The following is a 25,000-nucleotide window of genomic DNA, read 5'->3' as shown; positions in this document are numbered from 1 at the left end:
TCTCCTAACAATTCCTCTTTTTTCATACCACTACTGCACATGCTTAATGAGGAAGAGACTTTGGTGATTGTAAGTGGTGATGATGATGATGATGATGATGATGATGATGATGATACAGCAACTACATTCTGGTCGCAGTGATCTTCAGTAGTGTTTATGACAGCGTTTTGTATTGTTGATAATGCCATTGACGATGCTGCTGCTGCTGATGGTGCTAATGGTGCTGATGGTGCTGATGGCCCCACGCTGACTCTGGTGCCTGCGTGTTTGCCCTGCAGATGGGGAGAGGCAGACAGAGGGCACAGACGCCAGCCGGAAGAGGGACGCACGCTCCTCTGCCAACCATCGCAAGAACGAGGACACCAGCGACAGCCGTGAGGATGAGGCTGCGGTCAGTTAACCTCTCTCTCTCTCTCTCCTCTCTCTCTCTCTCTCTCTGTCTCTCTCTCCTCTCTCTCTCTCTCTCCCTCTCTCTTTCTCTCTCTCTCCCTCTCTCTCTCTCTCTCTCCCTCTCTCTCTCTCCCTCTCAGTCTCTCCCTCTCTCTCTTTCCCTTTATTTATCTTCATGTCTGTCTCCCTAGCACTCTTCTCTTTTCATTCTCTTTCTTTGTCTTATTGTCTCATTCTGTCACTCGCTACCTCCCTCCATTTCTCGTCATTGCTCCCGGACAAAATGGTGTTAGGAATCTGCTAGGTATTCGGACAATGTGCCACACGGCAAGTCTCTTCCTGTCTTTCTTTCTTTCTTTCTTTCTTTCTTTCTTTCTTTCTTTCTTTCTTTCTTTCTTTCTTTCTTTCTTTCTGTTCCCCCTTTCTCTCTCATTTTTCACTTCCCTTCTCCCTCTCTCTCTCTCTCTCCCTCTCTTACTGAGCCTCAGATGAAGTTTGCTGTTCATCTGAATGTGCAAAAACTTGTCAAACTACAGCGATCCCGGTTCAGATCTGAATGATCATCAAACAGCGTACTGTAACTGTTTATTATGTAGTGTGTACCATCAGATTAATACTCCATCCTGCCAGGGGTTCTCCACCCTGCTGCGTTAGAAGGATATATGTGGTTTGGTAATAATAGAATAAAGAATGGAAAAGCCCCAAAGGGTTCGGGAGGGGTAGGATTTTGTGTTCTTTATGGTCTGATGAATGCATATAAAGTAAATTTAATGGACTGTCAAACTGGGATTCTAGGTCTCCAGTTTTCACATTTAAAATCGGATTACAGTTTTGTGATGTTGATAGATAGATAGATACTGTAGATAGATAGATAGATAGATAGATAGATAGATAGATAGATAGATAGATAGATAAAATATGCAGAATAAGAATACATAATACATAGAGGATAACTAGGTAAGACACAATATACAAATAACTAACAAAATATATATTTTATATGTTACATACCACCTGAAATGTCACTATGGGGGAGAGATGGTACCCATGCACAGTATAGTCACCTATATTTATGATGCTATCTACGTCTGTGGGGACTTTAACAGTAGGGTGGGTCTCTAGATGATTACCTAAAAGAAGGTGATTAAGCTCCAATACTCCCACTAGATGAAAGCATCAAAAAGCATCACTGATAGAACTCCTTAGATAGAACTAAATGTGTATTGTGAATGGAAGAATACGCCCCCTAAATGGTCATTCTACCTCAGTATCATCCAAGGGAGGAGCAGCGGTTACATACTGGTACCACATGACTGTTTGCAGTCTTGTATTTCTTTTGAGGTGATCACCACAAGTGAACTGGTAGAGGCAGCAGCGTGTGCTCCAGAGAGAAGCTGTGCAGACATTTTGTAAATTAATTCTTGAAGAAGTAAGTAAAGATAAGATAAGCAGTCACAACTCTAAGCTGAGGAAGAACACTAGATATCTAAGAAAACCATGTTGGAATAAAGAATTACAAGTCCTATGCCAGTCCAAGCACAATGCAGAATATCTGTTTCTGAATATAAAGTTACTAGGCTTGATAAAATTGACCTCCTGAAAAATTGTAAAAAGTGTCAACATATATTTAATAAAACATACAGAAAATATAAGAGGATATCAAAGAGGTCAGGTATTGCATTTTAAAAACGATTCATACCTCTAATCCACAACTTTTCTGAAATGGCAGCTGGCAGCTGACCTCCATTTTGAGATGAGCCTAGAAGATCTCCATTACTAAGGGACCCTCCACGTCCCAGGCGTGTGCTGTAAAGTTCCCAGGACATAGATCATTGCCTATATGCCAGCAATGTAGACCTCCATTTTGAGATGAGCCTAGAAGATCTCCATTACTAAGGCTGAATTAGGCTGTAGGTGTAGAAAATCTGCCCAATGAAGCTCTAAAGCTCCAATGCTTTCTCGTGTTTTACCTGGTTTATTTGTGAAACGCTGGGGAACTGGTAAAATACCTTGGGCCTGATCAAGTCAATTACCGGGGCCCTTCAGTATTTTTTGTGTGTTCATAAATATGCAGCGATCCCAGCTGTGACAGGAGATAATAAGGGCTGAGGGCCCGATGAGCTTTGGGGGGCGATCTGTACGGCCAGGTTATGGAACATGTTACAATACGCCAGATGAATGGTACTAGGCTGACCAAAAGAAGATTTGAATGTGATGGACAACAGAATGGATCCTGGATATTTGAAATGAGAGACATGCTCTGTCAATATGGATTAAATTATTAAATTAAATTAAAAATAAAAGTATTTAGGAATGCTGAGAAAATTGATGTAGCTACACTGATGGAGAGGGTGTGCCCTACGGTCAAATATGGATAGAAGAGATATTGAGTAAACATAAGCTTCGTACCGTGAGATCAATATGAGCACTGAACCCAAAACTATGTACTGTTTAATTTATCAAAGAGAAAGAGATGACTGTGCTCCGATCAGAGGAGACATACTGCTACTTCACACTGAGACGGGGTCTGGGCTGTGGGTATGTTGGGCTGGAAGAGAAGAACTGAGTTTATCCAATGTGTGATCTTACTGTTTTTTTGCTTCCCTCTGGAATATGTAGGGGTGGGTCATATGCCCACCTCCCTTGTTCTCTGTAAAGCGCATTGTGTTGCCTCTGGGTATTAAATGCGCTATACAAATAAAGCTTTGATTGATTGATTGATTAAGCTCATAGAAGAAGAGCATCATTTTGTTTTTTATTGTCCTTTCTACTGTTAAATCAGTGATATGTTTAATGGTATAAATATAGAGATGGACATGATAAATATGGAGGACTCACATAGATTACATTGGTTGTTTGAAAAAGAGACCTTTAAGTTATCAAATTACCTGGAGAACGCATGGGGTGTGAGAAAAAGGGAAATGTCCAGATAGAGGGTTGGGGATACTGTATCTTACATGTACTGTACTGGGTCAACTAATGCCTTTGTTTGCTTATTACTCTGTTTTTGTTTTTCTGTTATTAGGGGCCAGGCAGCGTAGCTTCCTGTATTTGCCTATATTATTATTATTATTATTATTATTATTATTATTATTATTATTATTATTATTATTATTATTCTCCATCTTCCACTGAAGTCTGACTTCTGCACAAAAAATCACCAAACTTTGCACATAGCTCCAGTACTATACCCAAAGTCCTCAACCTGCATTGTAGGTCAATAAAGCTGAAGGTGGCGCTACAGCAACAGTCTAAAGTTTAAAACTTTAAAAAATCATAACAAATCAGCCATAGGTGCTATCACTGTAAAACCACCATGTCAATGTAGTCCCAAGTGAGACTAAACTTTCATATGCTCTGACCTTGCAGGAATTTTGAAGTCCATCACTCTGATTTTTTGATAAACTGTAAAACCTATCAAACCTATATCCTCCCACATTTTTTGTTCAATTGACACAAAAATTGATACTGTATCTTCAGACTGTCCTTACCAAACGATCCTCACAGATTTTTGAAATATGAAAAATTGAGCCCACAGCAAAAAGTTTTACTGTTAACAGTTCTGTATACAGTTCCTATTAATTCTCGCCAAATCAATGTCTGATCATCCTTATAAAAAGTGACAACATTGGCCACATATCCAAGATGTAGTGTGATTTTTTTCAGAATTTTATCTCAAAAATTTAATTTTTAAAAATATGTTTAATTCTGTCCTCTGAAACCAACACTTCATACAGAGAAAACTGCGTTACCCACAATCCAACGCAAGCTCCACGAATTGGAGACATCACTTTTGGCAACCCTACCCAACCCCCGCCGAGGATTACAATGACTAAATCGATTGATTGGCAACTGACTGAGTACACAGCTGCTGAAGTTAATGTTCAATTATGAAGAAAAGCAAACAAAACCTGTAAAAATTAATAAACATATCCTATCCCACATTTTTCAATCAATTAACACTGTAATTCACAAACTCATTGACCAGATTGTTGAATTATCAAAATCGACCTTACAATGCATCAAAATGTTTTACAAATGTTTTACGATACGATACAAATGTACAAAAAGAACATTGGAATGTCAACTTTCTTGTTGTCCTCCTATTCTCTCGCTTTTTGCTCCTAAACTTGTCGTAAATGGCCTGGCCCCGCCTCATCGCTGCGTAGCAGCTTTAATTGTTATTTTCTTTTGAGATGTCAATGATACTGGAAGCTTTCTGTTACTGAAGTAATATATAAACTCTTCTATAAAAAATTGTTTGCAAGCGTTATTATTTCTCCCCTTTAATAATACCAGTTGGTATTGTATTTTCTATGGTTGGAAAGCCTGATTAGTCACCTTTACAACGAGGTACAACTTGTAAGGATTGTGCATTTGTGGAATGTTGTAGAATTTCTCGTTCAATATCGGTTAACAGTTACAGTACCAGAATTTATTCATCCAAGGACAGATACAAACACTTGAGTGTGACTTATTGTCAAGCAACAGCAAGGCTGGTCAGTTGAGAGAGCGCCCAGTGCAATCTGTGTCTCACAATTTCACCAGAAGATGTGAAACTCCCCCTTTCCTGTCCATAAATCTGGACGTAATAAAAAACTTACAGCCTCCACATAGATGGACCCTCCACGTCCCAGGCCTGTGCTGTAAAGTTCCCAGGACATAGATCATTGGGGCTGCGCTTTCCATCCCACCCTGGTTGTAAAGATAACCAGCTTACCAAGGCACTTAGCCCCCCTTTCCGAACACACACACACACGCACACGCAAACGCACACACACACACACACACACACACACACACACACACACACACACACACACTCTCTAAACCTCTCTGTGACCCCAACCCCTTGTCTTCTCATTGTAATGTCATCCAGAAGTAATTTTTACCCTGACTGGAACGAGCAACACAGCTATTCTTCTGTTGGTATTCACTCTAGCTGTGTTGCTCATTCCACAAATGCACAATCCTTACAAGTTGTACCTCGTTGTAAAGGTGACTAATCGGCCTTTCCAACCATAGAAAATACAATACCAATTGGTATAATTAAAGGGGAGAAATAATCGACCGAAATAACGTTTACAAACTATTTTTGAGGAGTATATTTTATTGTAAAGTCTTAAATCCCATATGGTACAGGCCATTGGATGGCAAGACACTTAAAGATATCCTTTCATTCATTCATTCATTCATTCATTCATTCATTCATTCATTCATTCATTCATTCATTCATTCATTCATTCATTCATATATATACTTTAGGCCTCCTGTCGTATAGCAGGGGAGCCACGGAGTTTAGGAGGCCCTACTAGATTTTTGTTCTTTACATTTTATCGCCTCTTAGATTTCCAAAGTCGTGATGAGAACAGGACGCAGAGGGCGGGCCCCCTTCCCTTATATGTTGCAAGGCACCCCGTCAAGTGTATCATTCTAATAATTATTTGCTCACCTGTGATAGGGCGGAAGGCCTTTTGGAAGAATGGAATGCTCATTGGAAGCGCAAATACCCAAGCGGTGCTCAGATAAACAAAACGAGAGCGAAGGCCGAACAGGAGAGGGCAAAGCTACCAAAAATAACATCACTGTTCCAACAGGAAGCAAAGGTAGACTCTACCGGTCCGGCCACCGCTAGCATCCCCCCGGTCAGCTCCGACTTCAGGCAGGCAGCGGACAGACAACCCAGCCAGGCCCCCAGCCCCGTTACAGCCCAGCCAGCTAGCTCCCCACCAGGCCCGGCCACCGCTAGCAACCCCCCGGTCAGCTCCGAGTCTAGGCAGACAGACAGACACAGCCCCGGTACAGCCGAGCCAGCTAGCCATGCCTCACGCTTCCAGACAGGTAGAATAATAGAACGTTTTATTATCCATATAGTATCAGCACAGATCACAGTAGGCTATAATCAGTAGGTAGTAGGCTACGGACTACATTGGAATTATGGTTTGTTCTTACAGTGGCTAGAGGCCTGTGAACTTTTGCGTGCAACAGACATGGATCTGTCTGAGTCCGCTAGTGCTTTAGCAGCCCAGTATAGAGTTTCCTTTCCAGATCCTGTCCCACCTTAATACTCCAAGGCCTACTATAAAGGAAATTGAGCGTGGAACAATCAAATACCTTGCAAAAACCCTGCTCATTCAAAATCAGTCCAATTTGCCAAGTATCCCCGATGTTGCCACAGCACTGAAACTGTTTTTAACAATACCTGAGACTATTGCCAGTGCCGAGAGATCTTTCTCAAAACTTAAATTAATAAAGACATATTTGAGGAGCACAATGGCGCAAGAGAGACTGTCAGGGTTATCAATCCTTAGTATTGAGAGACGACGCGCGCGCAGTCTAGATCTAAAGAGTGTTGTAGCCTACAGGACTTTGCGCAGAAGAATGCCAGGAGACGCACTCGTATAAAATAATAAGCTGACTACAACACATGTAGAAAGCAGCTCTTGACTGCAGCCTCTGTAGCCTACAGGATATATTTTGTTTTTTTGTAGACGACTTTTCTTTGATATGTTGTGTGAACCATTCCGTTGTGTGAACTCAAATGATAGGCTATAACGAATGTTCTACAATACCTTCCTGTTATAATAGCTTAATACAGAGCCACTTGTTTGTATTTGTCAATGATGTCTGCAACAATAAACCTTTTTTTTTAAGCATTAAGTGGCCGCGATGTCTATCCCATGTCACTCTGTGGGAGGGGCCCCATGGCCCTAAAAATTGCGCAACGCCACTGACTGTACGTGACACGTGTCCCTAACCCTGACATGTGGCCGTCCGTCCATAGCATGAGATTTAGACCAATCAGGAGTCGCCAATACCGTTGCAACGCCAGGCCTAGAGGGCAGACATTAGGAAAGCATGATTGGTTTCAAGAAGTATAAATGTCACAGCTTAGATATATAATCTATCTCGCGCTAGAGCCTGCCTACTCCAGAACTGGATCCGGCAGATCCAACCTTGCGCTAGACACGCCTTAAACCTTATTGAAAATGCAAAGTTAATGTCCCCAGACTACACACCAGCAGAGGGCAGTAGAGATTGCTCACCGCTTACTTCACCACCTGGGTGTTTTTTCTAGTTTTTCTAGAGCAAATAGTATTCACCAACTGACATTTCAATAGACTCTGTTGATATACTACATCTCTGCGTACCAGTGTGCCATTCATATCAGATCAGTGCTGGTTTGGATGCTGTCAATTAACTGTGGAACATGCCTGTAGTTTCTTAATCCCAAATGGAGATTGTGTCATTTACTAGCTGTCTAGAGCAGAGAAAACAGGAAGAGGCCTTTGGGACCTACAAAGAGGAGAACATTACGTTTCGCTCTTCATAAAATTGTGTCCTCATCACAAAGTCTATTTAACTGGAGGATTCAGGAAATGTGCTTGAAGTGATAAGGAGGATGGAGTTGAAGAGAGCTACTCTGAAACTGGACCAGTATTCTGTTCTTCTCTCTCTCTCTCTCTCTCTCTCTCTCTCTGAATCCAATTGTTTTTGACTGATTGACTTTATCGGCATGACGTAACACTGTACATGTTGCCAAAGCAGCGTTTGGACATTGAAAAGCAGCATTAAGAAACATAGGCTGCTACAAGACAAAACAAATGATATGTTGTCGATATAGCAGCAACAGCAACACACAGTAAATAAATAAAAGTATAAAAAATACAGAAGAAAACAAATGATGTCAGATATAAGGACAATGACGTGTCAGCTGACTGTCACTGACTGTCCCTCAGTCTATGGCCGGCAGCAACATAGACTGCTGCTAACGTCCTTCTCCCCTGGTAGGATAGGCTGTTTTCCCTCATCTGATAGGTTCAGATAACCTTTTGTTACGTATTCAAATTTTTCGAAATTTGTTTATTTAATTTGGTTATACTTTTGGTAAGGAAGTGCAGCTCTGTTTCAGGTTCACTGAGGGGGCAGTTACAGCTCAGCCTCTGCTCTGCAGGGAGACAGGTTTTTCTGTGCCTCCATTTTTAATTCTGCAATATTCTCTCTCTCTCTTTCTCTCTCTCTCTCTCTCTCTCTCTCTCTCGCTGTGCCAGTCAAGGAGACCAGAATGAGAGAGTGCGTGGTAGTTTTACCTTCCTTACCTACTGTAAACAATACTGGTACAAACCTTGATAGGTAATTAAAGTGTTTTAGCCAATCTACTGTAAGTAATGAAGTAATGGTGTACATTTCCCTAATTTGTGTATTGTCCTGGAGGACTCATCATAGAACAAACAGCTGGCAGGCTTAGTGAACATTAGCTGTGGTATGTGAACCATAGTAACAATACCAATGATTTATAGATGTGGAGAAGTCCATTAAGAAAGCACCTGTTGCAGGCACTACTGCATGTTCTCTCCTTTGTGAATGTTGGTGTGGGTTGGTTTGTGCAGCAGATACATCTCTTACCCCCATCTATTATTAACCAAGCCATTCACCGGCTCTTTGTTCTAGCAAACATGAACCCTGTGTGTGTGTGTGTGTGTGTGTGTGTGTGTGTGTGTGTGTGTGTGTGTGTGTGTGTGTGAAAGAGAGAGAGAGAGAGAGAGATAGAGAGGGAGAGAGAGAGAGAGAGAGCGCACGCGTGTCTTCATGCGTGTTTGTGTTTCAAAAACAAGCACACTCCTCAGTGAACATAATTTTTCTCTGAATGCTTCATCCATTCTAAGACCAAAAGACATACAGTAGAACACCATTAGGCTTTTACAGTAAAACTCCTTAGTTTAGTTTAGTTTATTTATTTAGCACATAATAAGAACATTCCTGGGGGGAAGAACAACAATATACACAGTTCCACTTCCATCAAGAACAATAATCAAAATGGAGAATATCAATGTGAACAAGCCAAGACAAAAACAGAAAACAAACTCAAATAAAAACACAAGACACTAGGAAAACAAAAGGCGGGAAAAGACACACGGATACAAAGCTGAGCACGCTCAATAAGACACGTCAATAAGAAAACGCTCAAAGCACATTCCTATGAAAAAACGCTTGAAGCACATTTCTATGAGAAAACACTCCAAACACATAAATAGGAAAACGACAAAATAAGAAGAAAAAACAAAAGTAACAGGGGAGAAAAGAAACAAAATGAAAGGACTAAAAATGAATCAATTAATATACAACTGAAAGTGAGTCATGGATCAGTTGTGTACTGTAGCACCTTCTACTCACTTAGCATGAGTACTGTTTGACTAAACTAGTTACTGTACCTTCAGAGGAGTACAGTATGAGGGTGTCGATAGACGTGATCAGACCATGTGTTTTTGTATGTGTGTGTGTGTGTCTGTCTGTGTGTGTTTGTTTGTGGGTCTGCTCTGTAGTTGTGGAGTCTTCAGAGCCCCTCCATAGTGACATCACAGTCCCCCTGACCCTTCACCCCTCACACAGAAGCCTCCAGGTGGCCTAGGGGTGTGTGTGTGTGTGTGTGTGCCTGTGTGAGTATTTTTATATCTGTATCCATGTGTGTTGGTGTGCGTTTCTGTATGTGTCTCCCAGCCTGTTTCTGTCTCCTTCTCTCTGCGTGCGTGTGTGTGTGCGTGTGTGTGTGCGTGTGTGTGTGTGTAATGTGCTATGAATATGGATGACGGTGCTCTCCCTCTGACAGTGGCAGATGGCTCCCAGGGGGCGACTTCCTCGGCTCCCATACTTGATGAGGAGGAGGACGGATCGGAGGAAGGATGCGGGGGCGGGGGGGGGGGGGTACGTGAAAGGTTGGAGGATGAAGAGGACGACCCCCCCCCTCTCTGTTTGACTACTGCCCTCCCCGTTTAACTACCCCCCCCCCCATTTGAATAATCAGCCCGAGCCCTGAGCTGAGTGGTGAAGGTGACAGAGGCTAACCACCGAGAACAGGTGTATGTGGCCGTGGGCGTGCGCGTGTGTGTTGATGTGTTTGCGTATGGCTGTGTGTACGAGTGTGGCTGTATGTCCGTTTCTGTGTGTGTGTGTGTGTGTGTGTGTGTTTGTGTGTGAATGTGTGTGTGTGTGCGTGTGGCTGTATGTCCGTTTGTGTGTGTGTGTGTGTGTGTGTGTGTGTGTGTGTGTGCGTGCGTGTGGCTGTATGTCCGTTTGTGTGTGTGTGTGTGTGTGTGTGTGCGTGCGTGTGTGTGGCTGTATGTCCGTTTGTGTGTGTGTGTGTGTGTGTGTGTGTGGCTGTGTGTTTCTAGGGGGAGAGAGAGGGGGAGGGAGAGGAAGATAACGAGACAGACGAAGAGATTGGGAAAGTGAATGCGTGCTCCGGCGTGAAGGTTACGGGAGCGCGTCTCCCAGCGAGCCGGCCGACGGTTTCAGGCGTTGCCTCACCGTCTGGACGCCATCTTGCTCGGAGGATGGAGGAGGGGCGGTGGCCGGTAACGGCCTGGCCACGCCACGCCGAGCGCCGCTAAATAAGGTCACGGCGAGGGAAGTGCCGGCGGTTTGATTTACCGCCTGCCCGCCGTCCGACGGAAAAGTTTAATCACGTTGGCGGGGTTACGGCTCCTTGTAAAGCCAGAGCGTTCGGGCCTCGTTGCTAACCTCTGATTGGTTCCCCTGGCCTGTAAATACGGCGGCCAAGGCCTCGCAGACGCTTTACAGGGGAGGGGGGCAGGGCTTCTGCGTCCCCCTCGCCCCGGAGTGATGGACAGTAGAAGGCCGGCTAGTATATAAAAGTATGGTCACACACTTTACCGTCGGCCAATTACTTTCAAAGCAGGTGCGTTGAGAGATATTCAATATACCCGAACAATCCTATCGCCGTAGTTTACACGACTGAAGAGGAAGTGGTAAATGGACTGCACTTGCATTCACACTGGCCTCTCATTCAACCATTCACACACGTTCACACAGCAATGGCGGCAGCTGCCATGCAAGGTGCCAGCCTGCTCATTGCGAGCAATTTGAGGTTCAGTGTTTTGCCCAAGGACACTTCGACATGTGGACAGGAGGAGGCAGGATTCAAACTGCCGACCCTACGACGACTCGCTCTAACTCCTGCGCCACCGCCGCCCCCCTAAGCTTTCTGAATCAGCTAAGGACTCCGCCTCGTAAGACCGACGGGCTTCTCGGTGCCTAGCACTCTGGCATCGCCACAGTCCAGCCAGAGCCTTAAGGTCGGCTGACCAGCTGCTACTGGACATGCCAAAGATTAGGCTAAAGTCCAGAGATGACCGAGCCTTTGCGGCGGCTGCCCCTAGGTTCTGGAACAGCTTGTCCCTCTACATCAGATCTACCCAGACCCTCAATGTTTTAAAATCTTTATTGAAGACCCACTTTTTCTCCCTGGCCTTCAATTCTAGTTGAGCATGACTCCCAGGCTAGTGTGTGTATTGTTGTATTTATGGGTATTGTTGTGTTTGCGTGGATGATTGTGTCTTTGTTGTAATTTATTTTTCACTTACCTGTACAGCACTTTGGTCGATTTTAGTTTTAAATGTGCTTTATAAATAAAGTTTGAGTTGAGTTGAGTTGAGTAGCACTTGTCAGACGATCGTATCAAACGGGAGTATTGTCTTCACGTTTGCCGAGTCGGAGGTCTGTTTCCCCGCCAGGTGATTGGCTGCCCGGGCGAGCAGAGTTGGATCTCCCATGAGGCATTTGGCGGCGGGTCTCCACCTCTCGCTCGGCCCCGGGGTGTGTGAGCTCACCGGCTGGTCGTTTAGTGTGACTTTCCGCATGTGGGTCGGCCGGGCGCCATCGAAACACCGCCCTGACGGGGTCTGTGACGGCGAGGCGTGGTTCAGTAGCTCAGTGGCCGTGGGCGCAGCTGTTCCTCCACGCCTCCTGTCACGTTATTGTTAAGGTGTGCGGCCGAAGCGACACGTATAAGCTGAAGCGCTAAAGGCTCTTGCTGTGAACTCGGCGACCTTCATACTGTGTTCTCATATAGAGAGAGTGCTACTGGTGCCGGTGCCAGCTGTACAGGTTGTGTGTACATGTGTGCGTGTTGGAGGTTGACTGTGATTGATCTGACCTCGCTCGCTGGTGGCTCTCTGTGGTCCATTGTGACCCGCTATACAGCCAAAGACTGTTTCCTCTTCCTGCCTGTTCTAGGGCCCTGACCTCTTCGGGTTAGCCATGACCCCTGTGGTGTCTGCTGACCTACAGCACGCTCAATCCTGTTTATACACACACACGCCTGCACATATGTGCATGTGTGAGGGACTTCATTTCGCTCGTTCTCTCTGTGTCACTCGTTCTTTTGACTCATGTCGAGGGATTGTCCTGGGCGGGACGCGAACCCGCAACCTTGCGCCTGCAAGTCGGATGTGCTAACGGCTACGCCAAGAGAGACATCCCGCTCGGCAGGGTCGTTGGCACATCCTTTATAGTAGGGGAGTGAGTTCCACTACTCCACAGGTACTCTGCTTTAGCCTCCGCGTTACAAATACTCTACACATCAGAGATGAGAGGGCTGGGGGAGGTCCAACCCTTCCTACTTTTCTCCGAGTGTCAACTTCTCCTAGTGTCGGGTCGGCTGTAGCTCAGTTGGTAGAGTGGGTCGTTCAATGATGGAGGGGTCAGTGGTTCGAATCCCAGCTCCGACTGTCCACATGTCGAAGTGTCCTTGAGTAAGACACCTAACCCCAAATTGCTCCCACTGAGCAGGTTAGGACCTTGCATGGCAGCTACCGCCATTGGTGTATGAATGGGTGAATGAGAGGCCATTGTAAAGCGCTTTGAGTGCCGCTAAGGTGGAAAAGCGCTATATAAGTGCAGTCCATTTACCATTTAGTGTAGTACTCCCCGTCTTCTCTCCTTCGTGTTTATTTTGTTTCTTTTGTAAATCAGTTTTGCTGTCTGTCACTTTGTTGTTTTTTGATGCTGTAACAATGCACCCCCCCGTGCACATCAGAGATGAGATGAGCTATCCTTGTCCCCTCCACTCCTTTCCTTCAGACCTCCCTTCCTCCTCCTCTTCCTCCTCCACCTCCTCCTCCTCCTCCTCCTCACGGTCTTAAGCATTCAAATATCTATATTATTATGATAAATTGAGAGGGTTTAGGGAATTAGCTCCTCAGTGAAAACAATGTCTTTGTAGACCGCTGTTTGGCTTTGCTAAAGCACTTTTTGCACTGGATTTTAGAACGGGCTTTAGCAGAGCCAAACCCAGTACTTAAGATTTTTTTTAAAAGAGGCGTGGTCGAACCTGGTTCAAGCCGTGTGTCATCCCCATCGTCCTGAGATTCGATCCACAACACGGGCCATTCTTCCCTGGCCTTATTTGGGCATGTGGGCGTAACCAAATCCTCGAACCCCGACCCCAGCCGACTGAATTTACCCTAGCAGCCAGCAGGTAACGCATGGGCTTCGCATCACACCTGTGAGTCCAACCTCCTACCCCGTCTCCCTGCCCTCTCTCCCCTGACAGAACTGTCCGTCTCTGCTGATCCGGCGCTGTTAACAATTAACCCCACGTTGTGGTTCTACGGCGACAAGGTCAACGATTGGTTGGGCGGGCAGTGGTCGGTGGTGCGACCGGAGGAGGACTCACCACAGCATGGGGGTGGAGACTGTAATGGAATTTAACTGATCTAGTCATAAAAGGATTTGCCAAGATTCGCTCAAAAGGTTAAGTCTGGTTTATTGTGAAAACATACGAGCGCAAGGACTTTCTGGACAACGCAACAAGAGTGGTTTATCCAGACAAGTCCCGGCCCTGGGTCTTGTTGCGCCTTATATGCAATCAAAACACAGGTACGGTGCTTCCAGGATGTGATTGGCTACTCCATTGTACGTCATATGAAATGGCAGGCGTGGCCAAGAGTACAGACATGTGACATGAGAAAAAGGCGGCAATTGGGGACAAAGGATGACAAAGGATGGTTATTCTGTTGTAGACAGATTCAAAGTGTATTGCCTCCTGGAGGCCATTCTGTAGGTTAGCACAGCTATGTGAATATTTGGGGGAGGTGGTGAATTACAAAAGGAGAGAGAGGAACAAAGGTTTAAGGTGTTTGGATGTAAATTCCACAACAAGACGCGGTTTGACAGCAGGGAATCATTAGGTCGTCCTCAGACGGGCTTGACAGCGAAGTCTCCAATCCTCTCGGTCGTCCATACATCCAGCCAGTTCCGCAGAACTCTCCACTCCTGCGTCCCTCCTCAGTACATCCACGTATGTTGGTGTGGGACGTCCTCTTAATCGGTGCCCGTGTGTCGGCTCCCAGAGCACCAGCTTGCTGGCTTGGAGTTCATGGTGTCTGTTGCAGTGGCCAGCAAGTTTCCTCCTCCTGGATGCCACTTTCTTACTCAGCTTTGGTAGCCCCCCATACAGATGCTTGTTGGTAACATGCTCGTTCTGGTTGACATTTAGCACCACACGCAGCATTCTGGTGTAGCACCCATCCAGAGACTTCTGCAGGGTGGGCTTCAGGGTCCAAGTTTCACAGCCCTATAGGAGGACAGACTCCACGGTCGCATGGAAGAAGCTCAGTTTGATGTGGGAATGAGGGAACATACTGTAGCAAGGAAAGAGACACCAGAGACGTCATTTATTCACTAAGTTCTATTCAGAACTTCTCCTACACCGGGAAACCCAGTGAGGCTCAAATAAAACTTATTAAAGGAAATCAGTTCAAGGAAATTAAACTTATTAAAGGAATTAAACTTAAAAAGAAGAAAGGATCATTCCATAGAGATGTATTGTTGGGAACCACATACAGTAAAATGTGGCTCCCAAAATACATCTCTATGGAATGATCCTTTCTTCTTTTTAAGTTCCTTGGAAGTGTGGTCAAACACCAAGATTGCCTTTGAACTTCTGTCTCATTGAAGATGGCCTTCTCTGCTCTATTCAGTTGTCTTGGCACGCCTCCACTCAGCTAATACTGTCCAATAGGAAGGATCTAGCAACCAGGAATTTCTGTCCAGTCATCTCTTCTGAGAAGCTCCATCCACTGTTCCATGTTCCATCCTCTGTAAGAAGTGTTATGGTAAAATGGACTGCACTTATATAGCGCTTTTCCACCTTAGCGCCACTCAAAGTGCTTTACAATGGGCTCTCAATGGCATCAAAAATTAAGTCAGATTAATGCGGTATATGTTTCTAAGTTAACAGGGTGACATATTTTACAGTCTAGCATGTCTCACAGTCCAGGAGGAGTCTGGGATTGACCCGCTGTAGCTGCGTCCCGGGAGAAGAAGTGTTCTGCCCGTTTCACACCGACAGGTCCGCGGGCCTGAACCCAGCGGGGACCTGCCCAGCGATAATTACTCGTCTGATTTTGGATTCGAACGGGAGAGGTGGGACTCACTTTTTGGCCGACTGCCTAGATTTGACCACAATCGGTGTCGGACATCAGCCAAAATCAGCCGGTCAGCGTACAGTAGGGTTCTCACACAGGAGGGGGGCAGAAGACCATGAGAATCTTCAAAAGTCTTCGGGCTGTTCTCATTGATTTAGCCGTTGGCATGGGCAGCGGACGGCAATTATAACGTTAATAGCCTACATGAGCTGCTTGAGTTGATTCTCAATGACATCACCCTAGACTCTTCCACTGATTCTCATTGACACTCTCAATAAGGAAAACCAATGAGACGCTCTATTAATGAGGATATGCAAAGCATAGAGAATACAAATGGATTATTCATACAGCAGCTACTGTAGATCCGGGTAGCAGCCCCAACAGCTTTCACTTCACTAGCCACATCTTAAACCTTTTAGGGTGCCTTTTAAGAATCTGGTGGCTTCAAAAACCCTTTTCTTCTGCCATCATCAACACGCTTAAACCCAATTAAACCGGCGCTGCCTTCCCAGCTGGCAAGGAATGTTCCCACAACATCGGCTAACGTCCCCAAAACATTCTGTCAATGTTCTCACATTATTAGAACATTCTTTGAACAAACAATTGCTAGCCGGGTTTAGCTTAAGCTGAGACGTGTTCTTGTCTTATCCTTGCTGTGCGAAGGCTGGACTTGTCTTCCTGTCACGTGGCCCCTGAGTGATTGTCAGCTGTCACTGTTGTTGTTGTTTACCTGTTACGGTGTGTGGTGCCGTTTGGGTTTTAGGTCAGAGAGAGTGAGGGGGCGTGGTACCTTGCAGCGTAGCGGTGCGTGAGCGTGTTTCATTCATTCATTCATTCATTCATTCATTCATTCATTCATTCATAATTTTCTCGGGAATACAACTGAGGGGCAGGCCCTCATTTTCAATGTAGCCTAGATTACAAAACAAGCAGCAACAATAAAAACAATGTTAAACAATAAGATGTCATCACAAATAACAATATAATTTAAAATTAAACACAATAAACCAGTACAGATAAAGAATATAAAATACAAAACTTTAGAACATAATCAGTAGTCAGTCAGTCATTAAAAGCAGCTACAAACAGAAGCAGGAATGTGCAAAACCAGGGCTTTAAACTGTTTAAGTGATGACATCAGTCAAATTTCTCCTTCCATCTGATCTATTCCCCCTGTGGGAGGACTCGGTAGGATTTGACAACACGGGAGCAGGTGCTGCTGTTGTTACTGCTTGATAAAGACGGAGAAGCAAGAAAACAGAGACATCCTTCCATCCTTCCACTGTTCTTCTTCACAAAGGCCCCACCAGCGAAGGAGGGATGATAACCTGAAAAAATATCACAAATCTGTTTCTCTCTTTCTCTTTGTATCTCTCTCTCTCTGTATCTCTCTCTCTCGCCCTCTCTCTCGCTGGAACCTAATCTCAGCAGCTTGAAACAGTTACTACAAAGACAAAAGGGAGATTGCTTCCTAACAACGTGGGTATCACTTGAATGCCATGAATAATTGATGTTAGAAATTAAATCTCAGCGTGGATGTTGCTCCTGCATTTCTCCCCACGTTTTCATGTTTCTCTTTTATTTTCCTGCGCACACATCGAGGAGCCGCGCGTTCTCCGGGGTTCCCGTGGGAACACTTCCTGCTTTCATCATTGCCGTTTGCCTGAATCAGAGAGGATCTCAGTGTTCTCTACAGCACATCTCGAGATTCTGGGGCGGATGGCGGTTTCATTTCTCTTTCTTGCCTTCGCGCCTCACTTACGGGGATTAGCCCTCTATAGGTGCTAGCGCTCAAGACGCTCTTATAGAAAGCCTCGCTCTTGTGGGAGAAATAGGGATACATTCACCAGTAAGCCTAGTGCTTCATAACAATCCTTTATAAGAGGGATGGATATCTCTTACTCCTTCTCCCTCTCTCCTTCATGTATATTTTGTTTCTCTTGTGAATTTGCATTGTAGTCTGTGTTACTACTGCTTTCTGATGCTGTAACAGTGCAATCCCCCCTGTGATCAATAAAGCACTACTACCTACCGAGCCTACCTCTGTGCCCTTGAGCAAGGCACTCAGTTTAATAATAATAAGAATATGAATAAGAATAAGTAATAAGAATAACAACAAGAACTATAATAATATGAATAATAATAATATATGTATTTATTACACTAAATACATATATTAATAATGAATCATATATAAATAGGATATGTATTTATTTATTACAAAAAATACATTATTATTATATTTATTTATTTGTACAACACCTTTCATACAAAAATCTATCTCCAAATGCTTTACAACAAATGACATGCAGAGGGGTCCACATAACACTAGACATAGAGGGTCAGATGTGAGTAAACAGCCTCTTTGTTTTACGCTGGACGTACCAAACCTGCGGCTAATCGTGTAATCAGCATGTCACCGCCCTCAATGTGTGCGAGGTAAATAATGGACTTGAAGTAGGCTACACAGCCTAGCGCTCTATTCAAAACATTATGCTACCGGCGTGTGATTGATTTCTTTAAATGACTGCGAGCTGATGTGGTAGTCTGATCTTTAGGCTGGTCGTATTTCCTGTTGACGGTTTAAGGGGATGGTTGCATCAGTCATACTGTATCTTATAAGCGCACTGATTGCAGTGCCAGTTTCCCCTGTTGAGTCACTGTCTGCTCTCCTTGGCTTGTGGCATTTATTCATTTTCTTAAGTCAATTGTTTACAAAACCTTTTAAGTGCAGCTGGCTGGAGGCTCTCCACGTTATGATCGTAACTTCGTATTAAAATGCCCTATCAGGCTAAATTAACCCCCCGTGCAGTTCATAAGACTGGGTCTGCCTCTCAGCACAGATCAGCTCTACCAGAACTCTATCAGCTTTACCTAATATACATTGTGTTTCATAATAGCTATATTAATTTACAAAATATTTAGCTACAGCTGTGTGTGTGTGTGTGTGTGTGTGTGTTTGTGTATGTTCATAATAACAGGGGATATGGTTGTGTGTAGGCTGGTGGGTATTATTGTTTGTGTACTTTTTTGGGTGTGTATGTAGAAATTACTGTCGTAACCTAGATATTGAGGAGACAACTGTTGCCATTTGTGCCAAGGCAGACCGTAATTCCCTTCGCTGTAATATAACTACACAGTTAAAACATTTTTTTTAAATAAAGTTATTAATAATGAAATCAAGTGAAATAGAACATTTAAAGTGCAAAAAAATAGCTTAAATCCTGTACCGCTAGTTAAAAAGCTATGTTAATGTCTTTTTGGGGCCTTACTGACAACGGCTGTATCCCCGATCGTCTTCCGACTGTTGCCGGGAACCTACAATCAACCAGCAGCAGATGTTCACAGTGTTCTTGAAGGCACAACAAGGGACAAGGGAGATAGCAATGTAGCTTGGTCCTCGAAGGGCTTTGTATATAAGAAAGAGGACCTTAAAATCAACTCTAAATGTTACCGGGAGCCAGTGCAGAGCAGCTAAGACTGGACTAATGTGCTCTCTCCTCTTGGTTCTGGTTAATAGTCGAGCTGCAGAGTTTTCAGTCCCTCGTTGTTTTTCCCCGGGAGGCCAGTAAGAAGTGCATTACAGTAATCAAGTCGGTTTGAAATAAAAGCATTAAAGGCATTAAATGAGTTGTTTGGTATTCAGCATAATAATCCCTCTTATACTGTTATCATCATAAACGGTCCATATCAACATTTTTGACAGACTATGCACTCTAGAGATATTAGTGCTCATTACTAACGTCACAGCTTAGTACACAATGGATCTCTATGCAAAGACATATTTCCAAACGGGCCTACTGGGCCCAGGCCCAGGGGCCCAAGACCTCAGGGGGCCCTTTCTTGTCGCATAGTCAAAGGGCTTAGTCATTCATGTCAATAACAAGTCACAAGAAAGAAACTATCATGTTACTTTTTAAATGAGTGTTTATCTGCAGTAGGCCTACTTTAGAGGGGCTGAGTACTCCATGCAATATGAGCCCTTCAACTGTTTTGGGCCCATAGTTGAGAAATCCAAAACGCCTCCCCACTAGGTCTCTCGAGTCAAAAACGAGCTGGGTAAAGCTGCTTTTATTGTGAGATATCTCTAATTATCTTCAAATTGGATTTGGATGCCGTCTCATCGGGCAAATTCAAAACGGCGATAAATGAAATGGGTGGGGGGGCCCTTTACGTGTCTGTGCCCAGGGGCCCATCATGTCATAATCCGTCTGTCTCTATGGGTATATGCCCCCCCCACTAATATAGTGTATCTCATGCAGAGAGACAGGCGGTGTGTCTCAGCCTGGCCTATGATTGATCTGCCCAGCTCCTCTCTACCTCACTCCTGTCGGGCTCCGAAACCCGGACCCTGGACCCGTGCAGCGAGAACCCCTGACAGACAGACAGGCAGACAGACAGACAGACAGACAGGCAGACAGACAGACAGACAGACAGACAGACAGACAGACAGACAGACAGGCAGGCAGGCAGGAAGGCAGGCAGGCAGGCAGGCAGGCAGACAGGCAGACAGGCAGACAGACGGACGGGAGAGGCGGGAAATGTTCGGCACTCGGCCGTTTGATATGAAGTAACCAGGGGAAGAGAAAACAGGGGGAACCGAGCGCCGCAGCTAAACGGGGAGGAGCTAACTAGCGGGGTGGTTCTAGCGTGACGTTACTAGCGTGTGGTACAAGAAATGGGATGTAGAAACCAGAAGTGTGTGTGGATGCAGCGTGTGTGTGTGTGTGTATGTGTGTGTGAGTATCAGTAAGGTGTGGTGTTGTGTATGTGCGTGCAAGGACCTAGAGGGGAGGGGCTGGAGGGGGCTGGCGGAGGCGGAGAGCGGCGGCGAGCGGCGGAGGGAAGGTGGCGCGGGTCGGTTCGGTTGGGGGGCGTGGAGACGGCGAGGGAAAGCCAGGGGGAGGGTCGCGGAGCTGAGTCCGGGAGCAGGGGGTGGCAGCACGGGAGCCCCGGAGGTGAAGAGACGCGGCGTGGAGGCCGGAGACGAAGGGACGAGGGGACGCGGCGCCGGAGCCGGGGAGCCGCGAGGACGCTGGCGGAACCTTCCGGAGTGAACGAAGAAACACAGGCGGATTAGTCCACAGCAAAAAACACTCACGTGAAATGTAGCTAACTATAGCCAAATTACCACTGGACTAGAGCTATGGCTTGGGTCAGACCCCTATGAAGGGATAGGAACGTCTGAGCCCCGAGCGACTGTTCCCGCGTCCTCTTGAAGTGACTCCGCTAACGGGCAACAGGTGCGTTGGGTTGTTAATTGACTGCAGCTGCTCCTGAGCGGAGCCAGCCTCTCCGGCGGGGGGCGGAGCCCGTGCCTCCGGGTAGCGAACCTCGTTAGCCCCGCCATGCCCAGAGCGACTCGACTACCCCCTACTCCTCTCTACCTCACTCCTCCTGACCCTGCTCCTCTCTACCTCACTCCTCCTGACCCTACTCCTCTCTACCTCACTCCTCATGTCCCTACTCCTCTCTACCTCACTCCTCCTGACCCTACTCCTCTCTACCTCACTGCTCCTGACCCTACTCCTCTCTACCTCACTCCTCCTGACTCTACTCCTCTCTACCTCACTCCTCTGGACCCTGCTCCTCTCTACCTCACTCCTCATGTCCCTACTCCTCTCTACCTCACTCCTCCTGACCCTGCTCCTCTCTACCTCACTCCTCCTGACCCAGCTCCTCTCTACCTCAGTCCTCCTGACCCTGCTCCTCTCTACCTCCCTCCTCCTGACCCTACTCCTCTCTACCTCACTCCTCCTGACCCTGCTCCTCTCTACCTCACTCCTCCTGACCCAGCTCCTCTCTACCTCACTCCTCCTGACGCTACTCCTCTCTACCTCACTCCTCATGTCCCTGCTCCTCTCTACCTCACTCCTCCTGACCCAGCTCTTCTCTACCTCCCTCCTCCTGACCCTACTCCTCTCTACCTCACTCCTCATGTCCCTGCTCCTCTGTACCTCCCTCCTCCTGACCCTACTCCTCTCTACCTCACTCCTCCTATCGCTGCTCCTCTACCTCTTCTGACTAATACCATACATTAGCAGATCAACTGTTTCCCAGTCCAGGTACAGAATACATACATACGGACAGTCATAGACAGACAGACAGACAGACAGACATGGCTGTGTCCCAATCTTCTTCCGAGAGAGAGAGAGAGAGAGAGAGAGAGAGAGAGAGAGAGAGAGAGAGAGAGAGAGAGAGATATGGTTCTGAGATGGTTCCATTTCATTCCCCTCTGAGATGGTTCCTGCTGGCGAAAAACAATCTTTATCGGCTTTTCCAATTTACGACCGGACGGATGGGGGCGACACTATGTTATTTGCAACCTTTGAAATTTATTGTTTGAGTGACTGGTATGTTCCTGGCTTTCTATGTGTGTGGTGTGTAAATGTGTGTTGGTGGGTGTAGCTGTGTGCGGTACAGTATGTGTGCGAGAGAGAGAGAGAGAGAGAGAGAGAGAGAGAGAGAGAGACAGAGACAGAGAGGCAGAGAGAGAAGGAAAGAGAGAGAGACATACAGAGGCAGAGTGGGAGAGAGATAGAGAGAGAGAGAGAGAGAGAGAGAGGGAGAGAGAGACAGAGACGGAGAGGGAGAGAGAAGGAAAGAGAGAGAGATAGACAGACAGAGGCAGAGAGGGAGAGAGAGAGAGAGAGAGACGGAGAGGGAGAGAGAGAAGGAAAAAGAGAGAGAGAGAGAGTGATGGGAGAGACGGTGCAGGCTTGGTGGCTGCAGGCTGCCTCTCTTGGATTAATGTGCCTTAGGAACCTTCCTCCCCAAAAATCTGCTAGGCTACAACCACCACCGACTGCCAATAGGCTGACTGTCTGTGTAGCACTGCAGCTACTTGTATACGTTTCATCTTTGATTGCTATTTCTGTCAAATGAAACCCCCCAATGGAGCAGTTTCCAGCACTTGTGATCATGTGACACCCATCGCTGTCGTCCTGATGAGTGTCCTCACACGAGCAGCTTCTATATATATATTATAATAGATTTCTTGTACTCTATTATGTCTATTCTGTACTCTCATCTATGCTGTACACCTGGGATTATTAAAGTTCTTCTCATTTTATTTAATACCTAATCTACTGCTTTGAAGTTTACACACACATACACACACACAAACACACACAAATGCACACATGTACACACATGCACGCACACACGCACGCACACAACGCACACGCACACACACACGTACGCACACACACACAAACACACACACACACACACACACACACACACATGTACACACACACACACACACACACCTGCCTGCTGCTCCACCCTCTGGGTTATTGGTCTTTATAATGGGGCTATTACATGGACCATTATCCTCCCATCTTCCTCTTAGTCACATGCATGCTAAGATGGAGTTCAGAGAGAGAGAGAGAGAGAGAGAGAGAGAGAGAGAGAGCCTTGATGCTCTTAATTGAGACATCCTCATAATAAATTAAACAGAGACAAGGCCAAGGACGGAGACAGACACACAGACGCAGACAGAGAGCAGAGAGGCACGCTAGCTCAGAGCTAGCGGCGGCGCAGCAGGAAGCCCTGCCTGCCACAGGAAGTCGCAGGGAAGCTGAACCCAACACAACACCACGACTAGCAAGTCTCGAACAAAAGAGCTTTTGGTCAGAGTAGTTCTAACAGCACGTGAGACTGTACAGTCTTTTTGTCTCCTGTATTGAGTAGCAGCCATCATAACACGGAGGTAGTGAGGAGTAGAAGGTGTATCAGATAGCAGAGGGACCCATGCGTGGTGTGGAGCAGGAGGCAGGGGGAGAGGAAGGTCTTCGGCCACTAGGAGGTGTGTAATGGAAGCGTGGCGTCCTGGGGAGATCTTTAGATTGCCTTGCCCTGGCACTGCAGAGAGATAGATGGAGGCATGAAGAGTTTCTGTGTGTGTGTGTGCGTTTCAGTGTACAGTATGTGTGCATTTCAGTGTGTGTGCGTGTGGGTGTGCGTGTGTGTGTGTGTGTGAGTGTGTGTGTATCTGATGTAGCTGGCTGGTGATGCAGAGATAAAGGGTTGAGAAAGCAGAGGATGGAGTCAGAAGTAACATTAAAACAAAACAAAAACACATGATAGAACAGTGCGGAAGGGATACCCAAAGGGCTTATATGAACCCCCCACCTAAATAAGATAAAATAAATAAACACATAAATAAAAACAGCAACAACAACAATAATAATAATAATAATAATAACAATAATGATGACAAGCATAATAATAATAATGACAACAACAACAACAATAATAATAATAACGATAATAGTAATTGAGTGTTATAAAGAACACAAAAATAACAACAGAAAATAACTATAGCTAATAAAAGTGATAGCAGATTGATTGACAAACAACAACAACAACTAATCATAATAATCAAAAAATATGAAATATTTGTATATATAAACAGAAAATGTGAGTGATTTGTACCTAAAGGAAATATATGTATGGTCTATCGGCGCATGTGTGTGCATGTGTCCTTAAGTTATATATATTGGTTCACATTGACATGAATACTACTAAAAGGTAGTGAAAAGCAGTTACAAAGCAGCAGTTAAATTATCTCTTAAATATCGTTTAAAGCATTTATACAGGAACTGTTTTTTTGCCAGATGGGAAAAAACCTTCCATAATTTGGTGCCCCTTAATCAGATTGAACATTGACCCCTGCAAGTGAGAGATTTAGGAGGATGTATATCTAAGTCTTGACAAGTTGTCAATACTTAGACCCTGTTTTCAAAGACAAGGAGCAAGTGGTGGCACGACTGACTGCTTCACCTGTTTGACAGGAAATCCAGGAATATCATCAGGTCCACCTGCAGATGTTTTTAGTTCATCAATAATGCCACTTATTTCTTGGATACCAGGGAGCTTAAAAGAAGAGATATTGGGAAAATATCCTTGAATAAAATCCAGTGGATTTCCATAACAAGCAAGGAATTTTGTTAGCCAATTCTTAGCCAATATCAACGAAAAATCTCACCATTTGAAAAGACTGCAGTAGCTCTGAGGTAGACCTTCCTCTAATAAAATCTCTAACTAATTAATTACTTTCCATGTGGCTTTGATATACTTAGAACACTTCCCAAATTCTTCACCAAAAGATCCAGAGTTTCTAAACACCATGGATAAGAGGGGTAGGTTTTATAAACACCATGGGTAGGAGGGGTAGGGTTTATAAACACCATGGGTAGGAGGGGTAGGTTTTATAAACACCATGGGTAGGAGGGGTAGGGTTTATAAACACCATGGGTAGGAGGGGTAGGTTTTATAAACACCATGGATAAGAGGGATAAGAGATAAGTCTTGACTGTATTTCTTGGCAGAACTGTCAATTGGCCCATAACTTTCATAAAATGTTGATATGCAAAGTC

The 25,000-nt window shown here is 45.2% G+C and overlaps 1 protein-coding gene across 1 annotated transcript in view; it reads left to right on the top strand.

The window, feature by feature from the left end:
• Positions 1-25,000, top strand: part of b4galnt4a (beta-1,4-N-acetyl-galactosaminyl transferase 4a) — a gene marked incomplete at both ends in the record, with an annotated part of 195,052 nt that overhangs the window by 68,762 nt on the left and 101,290 nt on the right. The window contains 1 exon segment of the mRNA XM_084451320.1: positions 279-391. Coding sequence (XP_084307446.1) covers positions 279-391 — 113 coding nt within the window.

This window comes from Borostomias antarcticus, assembly GCF_949987555.1.
Source record: "Borostomias antarcticus genome assembly, chromosome: 16".
NCBI classification, from domain to species: domain Eukaryota; kingdom Metazoa; phylum Chordata; class Actinopteri; order Stomiiformes; family Stomiidae; genus Borostomias; species Borostomias antarcticus.
The sequence above is the reverse complement of the archived record's forward strand: the minus strand, read 5'-3'. Positions and strand labels throughout refer to the sequence as shown.